This window comes from Hyaena hyaena, unplaced genomic scaffold (assembly GCF_003009895.1).
Source record: "Hyaena hyaena isolate Hyena2069 unplaced genomic scaffold, ASM300989v1 scaffold_111, whole genome shotgun sequence".
NCBI lineage: Eukaryota > Metazoa > Chordata > Mammalia > Carnivora > Hyaenidae > Hyaena > Hyaena hyaena.
The window spans coordinates 1,894,666-1,916,575 of NW_024080743.1; the positions used below are offsets into that span (position 1 = coordinate 1,894,666).

Sequence of the window (21,910 nt, forward strand, 5' to 3'; positions counted from 1 at the left end):
TTAACTTTTTTTAGAAATTTTAATTGAGATATAATTTATAAAAAATACTGTGTTAGTTTTAGTTGTACAACATGATTTGATGTATGTATATATTACAAAATGATTACCTCAATAAATGTAGTTGATATCTATCACCTCATATAGTTATATTTTTCTTGTGATGAGGAATATTAAGATCTACTTTCTTAGCAACTTTCATATATACAATATAGTATTTTTAACTGTAGTCACCATGCTGTAAATTATATCCCTAGCATTTATTTATCTCATAACTAGAAATTTGTACCTTTTGACCACCTTCACCCATTTTACCCATCCTCCTTCCCCCTGCCCCTGACAACCAGGTAGTTTCTGATTATGGAAGGTTTTATATGCCAAGCTGAAGAGTTCATTATCCTGTATAAAAGGGATGTATAGATGGAGCAGTTGGTGAAATTCTTGAAATTCTGTTATCACTATTGAAAAACAATCTGAAAGGTGTATGTATCCTACTGATAAGATATTTTCCTTTATGATGAATTTAAAATGTCTGCTGAATAAATAGTGCTAGTAGAGGCTAGGGTCTTTCTAAGTGTGCCAATCCTAGGGATAATTATATTGGTGTAATTTTGGAAACTTTTAGATATTTTAGACATCATTTTAAAAAGCTATCAATCCACTCCCCTTAGAAATGAATTAAAAAGAATTTAAATGGAGAGATAACACTAGTTTGAATCAAAGTGCAACTTTAGACATTCACAAAAAATCCCATGATTCTGTGAAAAAGTCAAAAGAAGAGTGATTAAGAGATCTCATTCTGCAGCAGGGGAAAGTAATTTGCAGAAAGCACATGTCTCATTTTTTCTTAGAAGAAATCTTAGTTCTTTGTAGGTTTAGTGACAGTTTTTACTATCTGATATCTATTATGTAGCTCTTTCTTCCTTTCCCAAGTAGATTTGTCCTCAGGAGGGACATGTTTTTTCTGGGCTTCTTCCACATTTACTATGCCCTTTGATTTTTAGAATCAGTCTTTGAGAGAGCAGGTGAATTCGTATATAGCAGATGAGTAAAAACAAGATCAGTTAAGTTAAATGTCTTCCTGGAGTCACCTGGTAAATAAGTGCTTATGCTGAATATAAATCACATGGTTTTTGATAAGTAATTCAGTGTCCATTCCACCACAGTCACTAAAGAATTTGAGTTATACATACCAAGTTTCCCATTGGTATGTATTCTTGAGCTAATGCGTGCTCTTCTCCACTGTTTAAATCCCTGATTTTCAAGTTTTATTCCATAGGACCCTAAAGTTCTTGGTAGTATGTTAGGAAACACATGGCAGGGGATTGGGATCTGAGGGGAAAACTATATGGGAAGGGCTGCCCCTTCAGCCAGAACTGCTCTGCTTTTATCTCTTTTATATTGTTTAAGATGACCTCTGAGTTTAGCTATAGGAATAAAGGCAGTCCTTAATCAGCCCTCATGAGAGATCAGATTAAACATTCAAAACATATAGGCTTTTAAAGATGAAGTTTATTTATTAAGAGGTTAGTAGATAAGAAGAAAGTAGTAGCATCAATTACTGGTCTCTACTCTCTTATCTGTAATTTTCTATACTTGATTATGATGGATGGGATAGATGAATATCTCCCGTTATAATATGGCCTGACTACCACTGACCAACTTTAGTAGCTTGCTCAAGGGAAAGCCAAATAGAAGTAGCCAAACTTGTTTCAGAGTTTAATTTGGCTTTCCCTTGATCAAGCTACTAAAGTTGGTGAATGGTCATCAGAGACAGATATCATATGATTTCACTTATATGTGGAATCTAAAAAGCAAAACAAATGAATAAACAAACAAAAGGCAGAAACAGACCCATAAATACAGAGAACTGATGACTGACAGAGGTGGAGGGGGTGGGAGTGGGCAAAATGAGTGAAGGGGAGTAGGAGATACAGGCTTCCAGTTATAGAAAGAATAAGTGACAGGAATAAAAGGTACAGCATAGGGAATGTAGCCAATGGTATTATAATAGTGTTGCATGATGACACATGGTAGCTACACTTGACGTGAGCATAGTGTAACATATACAGTTGTTGAATCACTGTGTTGTATTCTTGAAACTTAAGTAAGATGTGTGTCAGCTATACTAAAGAAAATGTCATTAAAATAAAAAGTATGTTGTAGTAGTGACAGCAGTGATGAGGCTCACTCCCCTTACAGTATTTTCCTATCACTTCGATTGTGATAAGCAAGGCTCTTTTCCTCACTGGTTCACTTTTCCTATAGCTACTAGATCAGCAGCGGTGACTTACTGCTGGAAATCTCACATTGGAAATAAGGATACATTTCTTTTTGGCTCAACTGTTTTATCTTGTTTGGTAAAGCAAGTTTTTCTAACACTAAAATGAAGGAAGAAAGTTTCTCCTGACAAATACTGGGTTTCATCCATATCCTTTATTATCATCACACAATACATTTTGCTTTTCCCTCTTGTACCACGTATCAAATTGACTGTGTCAAATTACTACCTAAAATGATGTTAGTATCGTAGGATATAAAGCCATAGGAAAGCTAAAGGGAATTTATGAATTTTGAGGCTAAAAGGGATTTAGGAACTCCACTTTTATAAAACCTCACCTTTAAAAAAATTTTATATTATAATAAAGTAATCTACAAAACAAATTCTTTTTTCACATGAGCTTGTATTGTGTACTTTGGTAGGTGTTTGCATGGGTAATGTCGTATAGTAAAAAGACCACGGACTTTGGTGTCAGTATAGGCAGTCCAGTGTCTAGTCCTAACTTGTTACATGACTTTAGGGACATTGTTTACCTTCCCAGAGTTTCCTGAAGTGGTTTAAATGAGGATATAGGATTAAATGAGATATAGTACTTGGTATGTAATATATAGTGCTTATTAATATTTGTCTTTTCTTTTTTCCCTTGATTAGATTGTTCTCATTTTCTAGAGAGAAATGGGTTCAAGTAAGGGCCATTACTAATACCAGGACAGCAATGCCTGCTTTTGCTTGATCAGCAGCCTTTTTTGGAACTGTGCCACTGTTGGATGTCTGCAGGATGTTTTCTGCAGTAGATTAGAATGAAAATCCTGTCTGTTCTCACAGAAAAGAATTACAGTTTTTAATGAGTTGGTAACTCATAGACCTATAATGCACATGATATTTTTCAAGAGGGACAGCCTTCAGTAAATTGAGGTAGGAATAGTAGAGTCCTGTAATCTTAGCTCTACCTGTGCCCCAGTGTTGAAAGGTGGAAGTTCTCCAGTTTTCGTGGACAAAGGGGAAAATTTTCCACATCCTATACTGGAAATTGAACCACAGCCAGTATTTCTATAACTGCACATATTTCCATTTTTATATAAATAGAAGTCTTACATTGGTAGCTTGGGGCTTTGGAACATAAATCTGGATTTTCTCATCTCCCTTGAGAGATTCCTGGGATTACACTAAATTTTCAGAATGATCTTTTGAAATGTAAATTAGATATATGTATATCTCTTCTGACTAAAATTGCTCTGTGCCTTCTCATCGCAGTGTGAATTAAATGAACTCTTTACCACAAACCTGTAAGACCCTCTATGATCTGGCCCCTGGGTTTTTCCAGACTATCCCACCTAAAGTACAACCCACCTGTCCATTTACCCTCTTTAATATTATGTGTTGTGTTGTTTTCATGGCACTTTTTACTGTTAAAAGTATGTTCTTTATATATATTTGTTTACATATTTACTGCCCCTGTCCTCCCTCTAGAATGAAAGCTTCTTGTATCCTTAAGGTCTAGAATAGAGCCTATTATTCAGTAAACAATTGAATGTGAATGAACGAATGAATGAATGAGTTCCTATGTTACCTTAGTCCATGTACACAAGACCCTAAAACTTTAGGAAGCACATATAAAGCACAGAGATTTTAGTAGACTAGGTGTATGTTTATTCTCTGATCTTAGAGCTCTGTCCTCTCATAGGGCTTTCTTCACTGAATATATGTAATGTTTTCATCTTCTAAAAGCTTTTATTCTGATAACATTTAAAGAGAGATAGTGGTTTCAATCTTTCCATTTAAACTGTGGTCTATCAAAATGATGATTTGTTGTTTTTCTAGGTCATTTGATCATGTTTTTATAAATACAAAATACAAATGAGTTACAACACTGTAATGAGAATGCAGTTTAAGAAAACATCCGTAAAATGGAGGGAAAATGCTTTCTTGCTGCTTTTATAATTATATATTGATATATAGGCCCAAATGTGTGGATGTTGCTATTTAGTTTAATAAAACTATTGTTTTTATTTATTCATTATTATCTTTTGCTTAAAAAGTCAGGTCTGGAAAGAAACTATTATTTAACCACAAATGACGAATCCTCATTAACAGTAATAAGAATGGCTCCTGAAATTTTAATAGAAAGTGCATGGACTAGTATACCTAGTAATTATGCTAGTGTTTTAGATTAGCAGACTGTAGATAATATGACATGATTATTCTGAGATCAAATCTTACCATATCCATAGTATATATGGATTTGACTTTTTTTCCTAAGTATTAAAGATGTGGAGTTTTTGAATCACCAGACACCAGTACTTAGCCATAGTAGGGGGCCAGTAAATATGTATTAAATGAATTTAAAAATACTTCTATATTTTCAACTCAGTATTCCTCAGAAGGGTTTAGGGCAATGCTAGAAGTGCCCTAGTAAGCCATTCATTAAACATTCTTCAAATATGTCTTGAGCATATGTTGTATAAGACCATAGAATAAAGCACCTTTCGGGGCGCCTGGGTGGCTTAGTCGGTTAAGCGTCCGACTTTCACTTAGGTCATGATCTCGCGGTTCGTGGGTTCGAGCCCCGCGTTGGGCTCTGTGCTGACTGCCAGCTCAGAGCCTGGAGCCTGTTTCAGTCTGTGACTCCCTCTCTCTCTGACCTTCCCCTGCTCACGCTGTCTCTCTCTCTCTCCTAGAAATAAATTAAACGTAAAAAAAAAAAAAAGAATCAAGCACCTTTCTGAGTCCTGTTCTGTGGAACTCCATTTCTTTTCTTTTCTTTCCTTTTTTCTTACTTTTAGCAGATATTAGATACTATGCTTAACAAATGATGGGAGTCTTATCAGCACTGTTCCCACCCTGATTCCACTGCATAGAGGATTAAGATGAAGCTCATGCTCTAATTTAGGTATCTAGATGATAATGTAGATGCTGAGAGGTTTTTGGAGAGGCAATAAATTATGTACTTCTTCCTGTTCAGAATAATATGAAAGAGTCAATAGTTGAAGAAAACATTTTCTTTATTATTGATAAAAACTCTTAAAGCAGAAAAATGTGTGTTAAGGTAAGAGCCAAAGTTGACTTGCTTACTGTGTCTCTTCTTTGACAACCCACTTGAAAGAAAGTCTGAAATTGGATAGCAGAGGTACTTTTTCCAATCCAGCTTCAAACTCATTCAGCAGAGAAGAAAGGAAAAACAGAAATCACATTACCTCTCATCTTGGGTTCCTCTGGACCATTGACCAGTGGTTGTTGTCCATGAACCAGATGCAAGAAGCCCTATAACAGTGCTATGAACAAAATAGGAACAGCAGAAAAAAGACTGAATCTGGGGTACTAGGAGAGGTGGGGAAGAGGAAGGAGCCCATGAACTCAGTTTGGGATCCAGTAGTCAGTAGGACATAGAAGTTACCACTCCAGACTACTTCTTTAGGTTGCATCTTTTCATCTGTGTAATGAGGATGTTGGTCAAGCTAGAGATGCTGTATAGGTATTACAAATTAAGAAATCTGTGCAGCATAACAAGATCTTTTTAGTGAATAGAGTTGTTCATCAGAGGCTTTAAGAAGACCAGAGGCCATTTGTCAGTGATGCTGAGGAGAGGATTTCCTAATAGGCCAGAGGTTGGGCTGTGACCTCTCAGATCCCTTCTGACTCTAAAAGTTCATTATAGAAGATGCTTAACAAATAATTAGTGATTTGAATAACATACTAATAATATTTTATAACATATAAAAATCTATAGCTGCTTCATTTTAAATTAATGGAATAACTGTATGGATGTTACTTGAAGAATATATTCTTCAGATAAAAGTGAGATTAAAACTTTATTTTAGCTAAAATTTTATGAGACAATAGAATGTATCATTGATATAAGTTACACCTTAATTATTTCTGGATTTGAATTTGGTTTTCTTTTATATTTCAGTATAAACCATGTAGAAATGAATGTAATGATGTATTTTATATATGGAGGAACTTTGGACTTTCCAGACAAAGCTAATGTTGGGTATGTATTATTTTTTAATCATTTTAAATATAAAAGTATTGATACTTTGTGGTGTCTGCTTTATTGAGCTTTGGGGGCTTTTTTTGTTTTGTTTTGTTTTTTCTTTACTGAGCTTTGTTTCAAAGTGTCAAGGAAGTAGAAGTTTCAGTTTCATTATTTTGCTATATCATGTGTATTTAGGGAATATCTAAAAACAGTAAGTTGTCTTACTTAGAAGAAAAGATGATCTAGCAACTCACAGTAATAAAATTAAGAAAAGTCTTCATTTGACTCAAATTTTGTTAGAAAGACCTTATATCTGTTTTCGAAAATAAAAGACAAGTTTTTATAAAGTAAAATGGAATCTTTATCAAATTTTGAACACTTATTTTACTACTTTATTTTCAAATTTTAGAATTACTCTTTTAAACAGCAAAAGAAAAGGAAAAAGAAAAACCTTAAAATTACTTTAGGAATATAGACATCCTAAAGAATAACAATGGTTCTTAAGTGCTCTTCAGTGAAATGCCATCTAAGCGCTGAAATCATAGTAGAGAATAAAATCTACCTTGCTCTTCTAATTTTTGGATGTCTTCTTTTATTGCTGTTTTAATACCAAACAAATGAAGGCTGCTTTTTAATTTAAATAGTCATTGGTTTTTTAAATTACAAACTGAATAAGTGTGATTTTGGGGGGAAAGTGTCATGAGTCAGAGGGATTAAGTACTGAAGCTTCTTCCCCTGGAAACCTATAGGAAATTGTATCATGCTCTCAAGGCTTGTAGATTTTCTAAGTACCTAATGTAAGTGTGGTGCTTGGAAATTCTTGCCAAATGAAAGAAGCAATGGAAATTTACTGAGGCATTGGATACTGTTTTCAATCTTAGATTCATTTGTAAGTATTTTCAATATGATAAGCATCAATTAATTGCACTGTTCCCAAGTTTTTATTATACAGATTTGTTGCAAAGAGTTTTATAACTTTTACAGCCTTTGAAGCAGATTCTTGGACTTTGCTAAATATGTGACTCAGAATATGAGGGTAATTTAAACATCTCCAAATTTACTTCATGTTATTCTCCACTAGCCAAGTCATGTGACAGTGCTTTCAACCTTTGACCTGTGTCCTTTTTGTTATCCATAAAGGATATCTAGTATGGAGAACAGAAAGAGTTAAAATAATTCAGGTTATTATTTTTTTAAACAGGCTATAATTATTAGTACATTACTGTGTATTAGTCCTTGGTTTTTCAATTGGAGAATTAACAGTCTATTTTTATTTTAGTCAGATACTCAATATGGCTGATATGTATGGACTAGAAGGATTAAAAGAAGTAGCAATCTATATTTTAAGAAGAGATTACTGTAATTTCTTTCAGAAGGTAATTATTGAGTCTCAGAAATCTTTTACCCAGCACTTAAAGTCACCCATTATTACCTACTAGATTTTTAACTCTGATAGTGAATAGTGCTTTGAATCTTAAGAATACTGTCAATTTAATTAACAGGAACTCTCATATGATATGCTTGCAAAAAAACAAATTAATTCCAATCATTTAAGTAAAATAAAATAGACATGGAGTTTATTGAAAGGATATAGGCGTATCCTTTATAATTCAAAAGTAGGGTGTGCATCTGGGACTGAGTCAGGGTTTAGAGCTAAGAGAAATGAAGTCAGCAACCATAGTTACCTTCTCCATTAACAAAACACATTTATCAGAGTGTCATCTGGGTGTCTCAGTCAATTAAGCGTCCAACTCTTAATCTTGGTTCAGATCATGATCTCAGTTTGTGAGATCAAGCCCTACATTGGGCTCTGCACTGACATGGTGGAGCCTGCCTGGGATTCTCTCTCTCCCTGGCTCCCTGTCCTCCCCTGCTTGCGTGCATGCGTTCTCACTCTCTCTTTCTCAAAATAAATAAGTGTAAAGAAAAAAACTACATTTATCACAAATGTTTCATTGGTTCTTTTCCCTGAAAGTACACTCTTCCTTCCTGTCACGCTTCTTTATAGCATCTACTTGGGATGGAATATATTTCTTTTCTCAGCAGGTGGAGTATAAACACTAACTTTTAAGTTTAGTTTATATAAACGTAAGTTTATTGTCTAAAGAAGATCTACTACTAGACATTTTTACAAATGCCATTTTATACATTATTCTTAGATTCTCCATTGTTTTAATTTACTCTATGACTATAGGTTATTTTTTATTTACTTATTTTTCATTTTCCAGATTCTCTACAGTGGTCATGTATTACTTTTATAATCAACAAAAAAACAAATCTTAAAATAATTGTTTTACATCAATATTCCCTTCTTATTGGGTACCTGAGGCAATAGTATGCATTGTATGGATTTTAATTAGGTAATTTTAATAATTTAAATAACACTTAAATTTTATGTTTTTGTGTTGGGTAGGACTTCCCTACCTCTATATAAGTTGTAACTGAAGAAGCACCCCATGTACTAAGAGAGCCATGAACAATTGCATATAGCACCACCACCACTGCCACCCAGCGTTTAATGAGAAATGTCAAACTTCTCAGCTATGTTTAATCAATCATTTATTTCAGCCTCTAGAAGTAAGGAAACTAGAAGAAGGAGGGCAGTCTGTGGTATCCTCAACTTTGTAGAAAGTGAAGAATTCTGATGAAAGAATTTTCTTCTCTTTCATCTGCTTCCCTCATCTTCCCAGCCAAGTGAAAGTTAGGAAAGAGATCCAAGCATACCTGATAAAAAATAAAGATAGAAGGTATCTGTAAATGAGGAGATATGTCTTATCCTCATATGCCACATCTATAAAACCAGCCCACTCTGGAGCTTCCATTAAAGAGTAAAAGAAAATGTAAGAGATTTCTTGGGAGAACCTGGGAATATGCCTCAGAAACCAGTGAGAGTACCCTTAAATGTGGAGATTTTTAAAGGGAGAAGCCAGTACTAGTTTGGTGACTAAGGACAATAGCTTTTGTCATGTATAGAAAAGAGTAAGGGCGCACCTGGTGGGCTCAGTTGGTAGACTGTGCGACTACTGATCTTGGTGTTGTGAATTCAAGCCCCACATTGGGTGTAGAGATTGCTTAAAAATAAAATCTTTAAAAAAGAAAAGAAAAGAAAAAAGTATAGGGAGTCCACTCCACACCCCAGTTACACCTGGTACGCAGGGAGGGAAGAGGACCTTAGTGGTTCTATGAAGATTAGAGGTTGCTGGTATAGGGCCAAATGATGCTAGCACTGTGCATCATGAATCTTTATCTACTGAAACGCTAGGGTGACATGTAGTCTGCTCCTAAAAGACTCATCAGCAAAGGCCATCAACATCTTAATTAGAGCAAACTCAGTGACATCAACCTACTTCCATGCTGTGTCTGGTTATTTATATGGCCATCCATAGCCCTCTGCCACTGAAGTTAGACCAAGAAAATGGAGGAGCAGGACGAGACCAGACCATGCTCTACTCCCGATTCCATATCTCCGCAACTATAACTGTAACCAGTGATGGGGGAGAGGAAGATGTAAGGCTAGATGTAAGATAGGTGTTTAAACAGTACTGTGCTGATTTCAATACCAGAAAAATAAAAGAAAATACTGGAATTTACCTATAATGTCATGAAGGGATGGAAAGAAGGAGAAATTGACACAGCATAGTTGGCAGCACTATCTGGAAAAACAGTTTTATGTTAGTATCTCCTCTGAACTGAGACTCCTCAAGACATCAATTACATCTAACATTTTTTTAATTTATTTATTTTTCTTTTTATTATTTATTATTTTATTTTTTAAATATGATTTATTGTCAAATTGATTTACATACAACACCTACTACTCATCCCAAGTGCCCTCCGCAATGCCCATCACCCATTTTCCCTCTCCCCCCAACCCCATCCACCCTGTTTGTTCTCTGTATTTAAGAGTCTCTTGTGTTTTGCCTCCCTCCCTCTCTGTTTGTAACTATTTTTTTTTCCCCTTCCCATCCCCCATGGTCTTCTGTTAAGTTTCTCAAGATCCGCATATGAGTGAAAACATATGTGGTTTATATATACAATGGAATACCACTTGGCAATGAGAAAGAATGAAATCATGGCATTTGCAACAACGTGGATGGAACTGGAAGGTATTATGCTGAGTGAAATAACTCAGAGAACGACAGATATATGTTTTCAGACAGCTATCATTTTAAAAATAATCTCTTTTATGGACAGTCTTTGGACCATTGCCTCTCGTTTTTAGTATAAGTATACATAGGTTATATGCAGCTTCTTACATTTTACTTTCAATAATTCCCTTAATTTATAAAACACAAAAGGCATATTTGTTAACATTAAAACAACATAAAATGTAATTTTAAATAGATTATTAATATGGTACTTTGTTGAAAACTTTTTTTACTTTATTTTACTTGTTTTAATATCTATTATTGTGGTAACACATTTGAGAGAATAATTTTTGTTTTTATTGCTTGATCTTTAAACTTTTGCTTTACATATTTCTATAATGTATAACTTTACAAATATATGTCTGAAAATATAATTTTAACTTCTAGATCTCAGGGGCACCTGGGTGACTCAGTTAGTTAAGCATCTGACTGGCTCAAGTCATGGTCTCACTGACCATGTGTCAATGTTAGCTGTGCTAACAGCTCAGAGCCTGGAGCCTGCTTCAGATTCTCTGTCTCCCTCTCTCTCTGCCCCTTCCCTGCTTATGTTCTGTCTCTCTCTCTCAAAATAAATAAGCATTAAAAAAATTTAACTTTTAGATCTCAATTGTGTAGTTTCTTGCCAGTTTCTTACATAAGGTAAGCCTATTGTAACACATTGCACAGTAATACAAATTTTGATATAAAATAATGGGTAACTGGCCCTGAAACACCTGACAAGCATTAGTCATTTCATTAACTTCACAATTTTACCTTTTACACAATTAAAAATTTTGGACTTCATTTATACAATTACAATGAGGTTTACATTATATATTTTTCAGTGCTTCTTTTTTTTTTCAGGTTTATTTATTTTTGAGAGAGACCGTGTGCATAGAAAAGGGGCAGAGAGAGAGAGAGAGAGAGAGAGAGAGAGAATTCCAAGCAGGCTCCACAGTGCCATCGCAGAGCCGGATGTGGACCTTGAACTCCGTGAGATCATGACATTAGCTGAAACTAAGAGCCAAATGCTTAACCGACTGAGCCACCTAGGTGCCCCTTTTTTGCCACATCTTTAAAAGCATAACTTAGGTAGTGATTTAAATATATCTCTTCCCAAATTCTGCAAGCAGGTTTTGAAAATGACTAAAGGTCAGTCATCCTGTTACAAAATACTTGAGAATTAGCATTTTTATATAGGTGAAATTCTCAGAGTTAAAGTAACCTTTTAAGCCAGTGGTCAGTAAACCTTTTCTGTAAAAGGCCAGACAGCAAATAGTGTAGGCTTTATGGGCTCTTCTCTGTCACAGCTATTCAGCTCTGCTGTTGTGGAACAAAAGCAACTATAGACAACATGTAAAGGAACATCATAGCAGTATTGCAATAAAACTTTATTCACAAAAACAGTGGTGGGCTAGATTGGCCCACAACTATAGTTCATTAGTCTCTGCTTTAAGCAGCAAGTTACTTTGTATCTTAATATTTTTTATGGAAATTATTCTTTTTTTTTAATGTTTTATTTATTTCTGAGAGAGAGAGACAGCGTGAGCAGGGGAGGGTCAGAGAGAGGGGAGGATATAGAATCCGAAACAGGCTCCAGGCTCTGAGCTGGCTGTCAGCACAGAGCCCGATGTGGGGCTCAAACCCATGAACCGCGAGATCATGACCTGAGCCGAAGTCGGATGCTTAACCGACTGAGCCACCCACGCACCCCTGGAAGTTATTCTTATACATCAATTAATGGACTTTGTGTTGTAAAGAACTGGTTATTCCTAAATTAAATTGCTGGACCTTTTTCTTTTCTTTTCTTTTCTTTTCCTTTCTTTTCTTTTCTTTTCTTTTTTTTTTTTTGAGAGAGCAAAGGAAGGAGAGAGAATCTTTAAATTTTTTACTTTTGTATTTTTATTTTAGAAAGAGAGAGCATGAGCTAGGGAGGGGGGCAAAGGGAGAGAGAGAATCTTAAGCTGGGTCCACACTGATACACGGCTTTATCGCACAACCCTGGGATCATGACATGAGCCTAAATTAAGAGTTGGATGCTAAACAAAATGAGCTACCCTGACACCCCAGATTCCTGGACTTTTTAACTCTTATGTTTACTTTTATAATTTTTAAGACTTCTGAGTGTTTTTATGTTTATACCAGTAGTTTCTTTCCAGAAGTTTGATACTCTTGTCTGAAGTGGTTCAGAAAAGCAAATTATTTAACTTAGTAGAATTATCGCTGTCTAATCTATATAGTAATAGCCATTTTTTATTTTATTTGTTTTACTTCTTTTTTTATTATTGTGAGAGAGAGAGCCCACAAGCTGGGGAGGGGCAGAGAGATGGAGATACAGAATCTCAAGCAGGCTCCACACCATTGGCACAGAGCCCAGTGTGGGGCTTGACTCACAAACCATTAAATCATGATCTGAGCTGAAATCAAGAGACATATGCTTAATCAGCTGAGCATTTTTGACTTTAGAATAGCCTAGAGTACCTCCAGTTAATGCAAGAGGAATAACCAGTTTTTTAATATGCAAAGCAAAATATTTACATTCAATTTATTGAACACTGATGTAGTACTTTTAGGAGAAGTGTATTAGAAACTCAAATTAATAGCAGTTCATAATTTTAGAAGTTGCAAATCACTGACCTTATTAGAAAGACTACCCTGGATGTAATTCTAAAGAAGCTTTTGCTCTTCTGAGAGCAAGGGAATCAGAAAGTTAAACTTAGAGACCACATGCACAAATTGGCTGATTGATGATCTTTATTAAGTATATAAACCCCACATTACAACAAATGAATGTATACAAAGAGAAGTTGAACTCTGTTCACCCTAATAGGCAATAGATATGCTTAGGGAATAATCCAAAACCTGAAAATAAGTGATATGGGCAATATGTAGCAAGGAGGCTTAACATCAAGAGCAATGAGTTGTTGTCACTACTTATATCTACTTTTTTTTTTGTTTTACTTAGTTACTTCCATATATGAGCTTTTAAAAATACAAAAAATTAATATAAATTAAATATAAATATAAAATTAATATAAAAATTGATTTTATAGAAGTATTATCTAATTACTTTCTATCATTTTGTCTGAGGTCAGAGTAGCACTTCCCATTGCACATGCACTTAGAGTTATATATATACTTTAGGAAGCAGATTAGATCATATGGTTGCATTGCAATGTGATATGCCAGAAGTTATACTATTTTTCTTTAAAAAATAAGCTAAATGTAATTAAAATAAAACTTGTGTTTATTCTGGCAGCTAAGAGAGCGCAAATGCTATTCTAGAAAACTAAAGGTTGTCGGGGTGCCTGGGTGGCTCAGTTGGTTAAGTGTCCAACTTTGGCTCAGGTCATAGTCTCGAAGTTTGTGGGATTGAGCCCTGTGTCAAGCTCTGTGTTGACAGCTCAGAGCCTGGAGCCTGCTTTGGATTCTGTGTCTCCCTCTCTCTCTGCCCCTACCCCATTCACATTCTGTCTCTCTCTCTCTCAAAAATGAATAAACAAGATTTAAAAACTAAAGGTTGTCAGTGATACTCTGTTTTAAAAGAACAGACTTTTGAATTATGCACATTTCTTCTGCAGTTGAGGTATATAAATCACATCATCTTTATGAACCAAATACTTTTAGCCTCTGAGAGTTGAAAAAGAATACATGTGGTGTTTTCTATCAATTTTAGCCTATTCCCAGAACGTTGGCGTCTGTATTAGAATGCCTGATTATTGCTCATTCAGTTGGAGTGGACAGTCTTTTTGCTGACTGCATGAAGTAAGTGATTTGAAGTAGTGTCAATGCTATTAATATAGAGATAATTGTTCTATTCTCTTAATTTTCTGGGAAAATTTGGAATTGGCCTATTTTTTTGGGTTCATTTTGCACAACTTAATGTTTAACTAGTTGTAACAATTGAGAAGTATTAATTGACTTAGATATTACTCAAGATGCTTGGCATCTATTTTATTTTAACTGAAATATGGTTATTTATGTTAAAAGCTATGCATAGGACTTAAAGTAGAATTAACATATATGTTTACAGAAAAAGGAGGACAGTTAAGTCCATCATAGAGTTCACAAAATTAATGGTAAGAGTTAGTCATCATATGTATATGTACAACTTATATCACTGAAAATAAAAGTATTGTTTGAATATTATAATTCAAAATATTTTCATTTTTCTAACTTGGATTCTTTTATTTTTTAACAGGTGGGTTGTAAAGCATTTTGCAAGGTTTTGGTCTGAGAGAAGTTTTGCAAATGTACCTCCTGAGATTCAGAAAAGTTGTCTTAACATGTTGATTCAGTCTTTAGTAAGTACAAGCCGAATACCCTTGTTTGTATTTGTCATCAAAAAGTTCATTCAATTTTGTGTAGGTACTTTCAACGTTTTAAATATAAATGTAGAATTCTATTATAAAAGCAAGATGAGAGACCCAATTTCAGGTAACCCAGAACCAATTGAGAACCTGCCCTTAAGATTTTGTTCCCCTGTACCAGATTCATTAGTTAGGGTTCAGAGAAGCAGAACCACCAGTCTGGTTAGTGAACAAAGGGCCTGGTGCTACTAGGCAGAGGTTATGCATTGGTATCAACAACATGGATTTCTACTCACTAAGGTGGATTTGGATACAGCACTGAAACTTCTCTGTGGCAACATTCCCAAGAGGACCAGCAAGTTGATTATATTGGACCTCTTCATCATGGAGACGGCAGTGCTGTGTTCTCAGTGGAGTAGACATTTGCTTTAGATATAGATTTGCCTTCCTGGCTCCCAGTGTTTCTGCTAAAACCACTATCCGTGGTCTTACAGAATGCCTTTCCACAATCACGGTGTTTCACACAGCATCACTTGTGACTAATGAACTCACTTCACAGCAAAGCAAGTCTGCTTCATGATTTCACTGGTCTTACCATGTTTTCATTCATCCTGAAACAACTGACTTGGTAAATACCAGCCATGACCAAGTTACCAGTTACAGAAATGAGTGCTTTAGTAGTTATGATATAAATATTAATTCCTTCTTCTTACGTGAATATTTGTTTACATAAACCACTGTTTATGTATACTCTTTCCACTGTGTCATATCTCTACCATCTAATGTAAGACATGTTAATAATAGTTAATTTTATATCTCCATATTTAAGTTATAGGATACCAAAGGGGAGTGTGAGTCAGTCAGAAGAACAATAAATATCTCCCAAAGACAAAGAAAAGGACTTTATATCCTCTTACAGGGAAGAGCTATCATGTTTGTTATACAGGATATTACTACCATGTCAGACAAAAGCATAACTGTGTTATTGTCTCCATTTGGGAATTAAGTATTGTTTAAAGAGAAGTGTATGGGTGACAAGCCCACAGGGGTGGACTGCAGTGGTTTTGCAACATTGTCAGCTTGGCTCAGATAAACTGTTATTCCCAGAATTTCCCTCTTTGAATGTTTCCAGTTGAGTGGCCACAGGAGACAATTTGTCATGAGATTTGGAGGGTAAAAGTGAAGCAGCAGCCTTTTTTTTTTTTTTTTTTTAAACCTCAGGACTATTGGGGCAGGCACTTTTATCTCACACGTGTTGCTTGCTTACTGGCTCACCTTGTTGGCATGAAACGGCAGCCTGGCCACACCTCCTGCACCTTGGCCTGTGTCCTTTTTTGGCTGCTCTTACCTCCGTGCCAGAGATATGTTTACCACAATGATGAAGTGTACTAGCGTCTCCTGAAGGACACCCATTTCATCCACGTTGGAGGCAGTGAGAACTGAAATGAGTCCATCCTTGTGGGTCACAGCTTGTGTTCCTGGATGTCAGTATGTCCTTGCTTTCCTGTCTTCCCTTCTCAGCTCCCTTCCCTGTGGTCTTCAAACTACATCATCATTTACCAAGACCATTTAACCAGCTCCCATGATTACATAAGATCAAATCCCTCTAACAAACGCTTTACATATATAATTAATTCCTAGTGGTTCTCTTTCTCTGAACCCAAAATGATACATCAGACAGGGTTACATAGCAGATACATCTAAACCTAACTGGGAAAATAAGTGTAGGCCATCAGCTGGTGAAATACTACCAGCAAAAAATAAATCTCAATCTACATTTATGCTAATGAAGGACTTTGTGCCTTAATTTCTTAATATTTCACATTCGTTTCTTTAGTCAGTGAATAGCTACTCCCTGTTCATAAAGGCAAACCAATGGCCCAGCTATAATTCAGTTTCATAGAAGTAGAAACATCATTTACTACTATTGCTCTTATTGTTGTTGTTATTATTATTATTTAGTAGGTGTTTTTTGACTTTTATAGTTCAAAACATACTTGGCCTTTAAAATTTTTTATATAAGACAGATACTCTAACCTCCATTTCACATAAGAGAAAAGAGAATTAGAAGTGCTCTATTCAAATTCACAGTGTCAGTAAATGACAAAGCCATATCTTTTTTGTTGTTGTTTACTTATTTTGGGAGAGAGTACGAGCATAGGGAAATGACAAAGCCATATCTTTTTTGTCATTGTGTATTTATTTTGAGAACGAGAGAGTACAAACAGGGGAGGGGCAGAGAGGAAGAGACAGAATGTTAGGCAGGCTCCGTGCTGTCAGTGCAGAGATCATGAACTGTGAGATCATGACCTGAGCTGAAATCAGGTCAGACTCTTAACTGACTGAGCCACCCAGGCACCCCCAAAGCCAGATCTTAAAACCATTTGCTGCCATTCTAAAGATAATATGGTAGGTGCTCACTGTGGGCAAATTGTTCTTTAAAGAAATGTGGACCTGACTTCATCATCTCCCAAATTGGTGGAAGAATGGGTGTTTAAATAAATAAGTACAATACAAGTTAGACTATGATGAGTACTAATATTAAGTTCCTTGTCGGTCTAATTTACCTTGGTAGTCTCAGCCTTAGAGCATTGCCTGGCTCATATTAGGCAACTCAGTGTATATTGTTAAATGAAAGAACTAGTATAATTCAGGTATGTATCTGGGATTATAGAGGTTAAAATGATTAATTCTGATTACAAGGATGAGAGAAGTAATTTGAGATGAACCTAAAGATGGAGGAAAATTTCAAAATAAAACAAGTACATTAGGATATTCCTGACAGACTTTTAAATTGTAACCAGAGACCTGGAGACAGGCAGTTCCAATATTCTGCTATAACTGGAATGAGAAAAAGTAAGTCTGGGGAGACGCTAAGGCCAGATTGGGAGGGATTTTAACTGAATGCCTTGTTAAGAAGTTTGACTTTGGGGGGTACTAGGTGGCTCACTTGGTTGGTTAAGCATCCAATTTCGGCTCATGTCATAATCTCATGGTTCCTGAATTTAAGCCCTGTATCAGGCTCTCTTCTGTCAGTGCAGAGCCTGTTTCATATCCTCTGTCTCCCTCTTTTTGCCCCTCCCCACTCGTCTGAGCTTTCTCTCAAAAATAAATAAACTTTAAAAAAAAAGGATTGGTTTTTTTATGTGTTAGGTATGTGAGTTTAATTGAAGAATAAGCCCTTCATACTATGCCTCTCTTTCTGTTACAATATTTTTATTTTATAACTTTAATCAGGTCCTTGTAAGCTTTGTGAATATTTGTTTTTTACTTTGAAGACAGGTGAGAAAAGATGACATCAGAACAGACAAACATGCAGTTTATTGACATTTTGAAATTATCTTTTTTTTAACTTTTTATTTTTATGTATTTTGAGAGAGAGCACTAGTGGAAAACGGACAGAGAGGGAGAGAGAGTCACAAGCAGGCTCCATTCACCAGCACAGAGCCCAGTGCAGGGCTTGAGCCCACAAACCGCAAGATCATGACCTGAGCCAAAATTGGATGTTTAACCAACAGAGCCACCCAGGTGCCCATGAAATTATATCTTTCTTTGTCAATGAATAGTCAGGCTTTCAGAAATAGTAACCCTATATATTTTTCATATTTTATTATGTAAATAAAATATATTTAGCTTTTGATTTAAAAAATGGGACATTTATAATGATGCTGGGAAAACTGGACAACTACATGCAAAAGAATGAAACTGGACCACTTTCTAAGACTGTACACAAAAATAAATTCAAAATGGATTAAAGACCTAAATTTGGAAGCTTAGAAATGGAAGTTTTATGGTTTCCTAATTGAAAACCATAAAAATCATAGAAGAAAACAAAAGTAAATAATATCCCTGACATGGCTGTGGCAACATTTTTCTAGATATGTCTCCTCAGGCAAGAAAAACAAAAGCAAAAATAAATTATTGGGACTACATCAAAATAAATGTACTGTTTGTACAGTGAAGGAAAGCATCAAAAAAAAAAAAAAAGAACAAGCAACCTAATGAATGGAAGAAGATATTTGTAAATGATATATCCAGTAAGGGATTAATATCCAAAATATATGAAGAATTTATACAGTTTAATAGTAAAAAAAACAAACAATTCAATTAAAAATGAGAAGACCCAAATAAACATTTTTCTAAAGTATATACACAGGTGGCCAACAGACATATGAAAAGATGCTCAATATCACTAATCATGAGGGAAACGCAAATCAGAACCACAGTGAGACATCATATCACACCAGTCACAATGGCTAGTTATCAAAAAGACAAGAAATAACAAGTGTTGGTGAGGATACGCAGAAAAGGGAACCCTCATGCACTGTTGGTGGGAACGCAAACTGCTGCAGCCACTGTGGAAAACAGTATGGAGGTTCCTCAAAAGATTAAAAATAGAATTGTCATATGGTCCAGTAATTCCATTGCTGGGTATTTACCCAAAGATGGAGGAGGGCACTAGTTGGGATGAGCACTGGGTGTTATATGTAACCAACTTGACAATAAACTATAAAACAAAAAAGAGAGAGAACACTAATTTGAAAAGATACATGCACCTCTATGTTTATTGCTACATTATTTACGAGAGCCAAGATAAGGAAGCAACCTAAATGTCTACTGACAGACAAATGAATAAGGAAGATGTACACACACACACACACACACAAATATTATGCAGCCATAAAGAGGATGAGCTATTACCATTTGTGACAACATGAATAGACCTAGAGGGTATTATGCTAAGTGAAATAAGCCAGACTGCAAAAAACAAATACCATATGATTTCATTTACATGTGAAATCTAAAAAAACAAATGAATAAACAAAAAGCAGAATCAGACCTATAAATACAGAGAACAAACTGGGGGTTGCCAGAAGGAAGGGGTGGGAGGATGGGCAAAATGGGTGAAAGGCAGTGGTGGGTACAAACCTCCAGTTACAGAATGAATAATCACAAGAATAAAAGGCACAGCATAAGGAATGTAGTCAGTGGCATAATAGCATTGCATGGTGACAGATGGTAGCTACACTTGCGGTGAACAGAGCATAATGTATAGAGAAGTTGAATCACTGTGTTGTACACCTGAAACTAATGTAATGTGTCAACTAAAAATTTTTAAGAAAGTATTTTTAATTTTTTCAAATTAAAATAAGAAGTGTGTTATCCAAAAAGTGAAAGAGCAGGCAGTCTTCTTAGTTTTCTTTAGTTCTAACTCAGTTCAACTTCATGTGCCAATGGTGGGCACTTTACTGCATTAGTGATATGCCCAACGCTGTCATATACCAAGGGAGATAAGAAAGTACTACATTGAACTATATTTGGAGGCTTTTGTCTTTATTTTTAATGTTTTTTAATGTTTTTTATTTATTTTTGAGACAGAGAGCATGAGAGAGGGAGGGGCAGAGAGAGGGAGACACAGATTCCGAAGCAGGCTCAAGGCTCTGAGCTGTCAACACAGAGCCCAATGCGGGGCTCGAACCCACGAATGTGAGATCATGACCTGAGCCGAAGTCGGAGGCCTAACCGACTGAGCCACCCAGGCGCCCATTTGTCTTTTATGAATGTGAGGGGATTTGAGTTTTTTCCCTTTCTTGCACTATGCAGTGGTTCAGTAAAATGTGACTGCTCCCTCCTACCATGTACAACCATTGCTTTTGATTAGAAGAGAAAGCAGGGTGAAGGCAGGAGTATAAGAGAGAAAGGTGTTAGAAAAGTTATGATTTTATAATGTAATTACTTGAACTATTTCAAAACATTAAATTTTTCTGTGCCAAAATGTTTAAGCCCTTATAAAAGCAAATTATGAAGAGTTTTTAAATTTAGGAAAGTTGAAACAAAAGTAGGGTCACTAGGGTAAATCAAAGTTGTATTTATTATGCTGTTATTCCTAAGGCCAAAGGATAGCTTAAGACCTATTTGATCAACACAGTATCATAAGGATTAAAAATAAAATGAGTCATAGTATTCATTCAATATATGGTATTAACCAGGAAGCTAGCTGGAAAAATTTTAAGTTGAATCTATACTTCACATCCTAGTACACAAGGGATACATTCCAAATAGATCAAAGTTTGAGTGTGAATTAAAAAATAGCTGTTAAAATACTGCAATAAACCCTGGGGGAATTATAACCTTGACAGGAGGGTAGGGATATAAAATTCAGAAGGCTTAAAAAATTGATGACATAAAAACACAAAACTTTATTTAGTGAAAACAACCAAGCAAAGTCAAAAGATAAATGACAGTTAATATTATACTTTTGATGCCAGTTTTCCTAATATAAAGAATTCCCACAAGTTGATTTTAAAAAATAGGACGAGGGATGGCTCAGTCGGTTAAGCGTCCAACTTTGGCTCAGGTCATGATCTCATGGTCCATGAGTTCCAGCCCCGCTTCGGGCTCTGTGCTGACAGCTCAGAGCCTGGAGCCTGCTTCAGATTCTATGTCTTTCTCTCTGCGCCTCTGCTGTTCATGCTGTCTCTCAAGAATAAAAACAAACGTTAAAAAATTGTTTTTAAAAATAGGACGAAATTAGGTAGTTTACAAAGACAATACAAATACCTCTTAATTTGATTAATAAATCCTCAACTTCATTTAAGAGAAATGACATGAAAATTACAGTATCAAACCATTTTATGTCTTTTATAATGAAAAGAATAAGGGAATGTGTACTATGTTAATAAGGATGTAAGGAAGAAGTGCTTTTATTCATTCCTGGGAAGGGTATAAATTAGCACATCTTTTGCTGTGTTTTTCAAACTTTGTTCACTGTGACCAAGAGTGAGAATTTCCTTTTACATTGTAACTCAGTACACTCACACATAGAAAACTAAAACAAGTTTCACAAAAGAATACTTACCATTATTACATGATGTACTAATATTTCCTGTTTTTCTCTTTTCTCTCTTTTTTTGTTTTGTTTTCTAACGCGGATTGTAAGCCACTAAAAATATTTCTGTAGGTTGCTAGGAGAGAAATCTACAGTTTGGAAAACAGCCCTTCATCGAATATATATTGGCAGTGTTTAGGATACTTCTGGTGCCCCACCTCATATCCTCTTGGCCGATGTGTGAACTCCAATCATTGCTGCAGCATACAGCTTCATATGCATGGAGTCTGACAGCATTTTCCCTCAGCCACATCACACTTCTTTCTCATTTCTTGTCCTAAGGCTTCACTATCACTCCACACAGGATACCTACAACTCAGCAATTCTGAT

General features: G+C 35.5%; 1 protein-coding gene across 1 annotated transcript in view; it reads left to right on the forward strand.

Annotated features, from left to right (window-relative positions):
- BTBD8 (BTB domain containing 8) overlaps positions 1–21,910 on the forward strand; it is a 107,045-nt gene that overhangs the window by 65,456 nt on the left and 19,679 nt on the right. The window contains exons 6-9 of the mRNA XM_039236475.1: positions 6,189–6,269; positions 7,534–7,630; positions 14,058–14,146; positions 14,583–14,685. Of these exons, the coding sequence (XP_039092406.1) occupies positions 6,189–6,269; positions 7,534–7,630; positions 14,058–14,146; positions 14,583–14,685 (370 nt within the window). The remainder of the gene's footprint in view (positions 1–6,188; positions 6,270–7,533; positions 7,631–14,057; positions 14,147–14,582; positions 14,686–21,910) is intronic.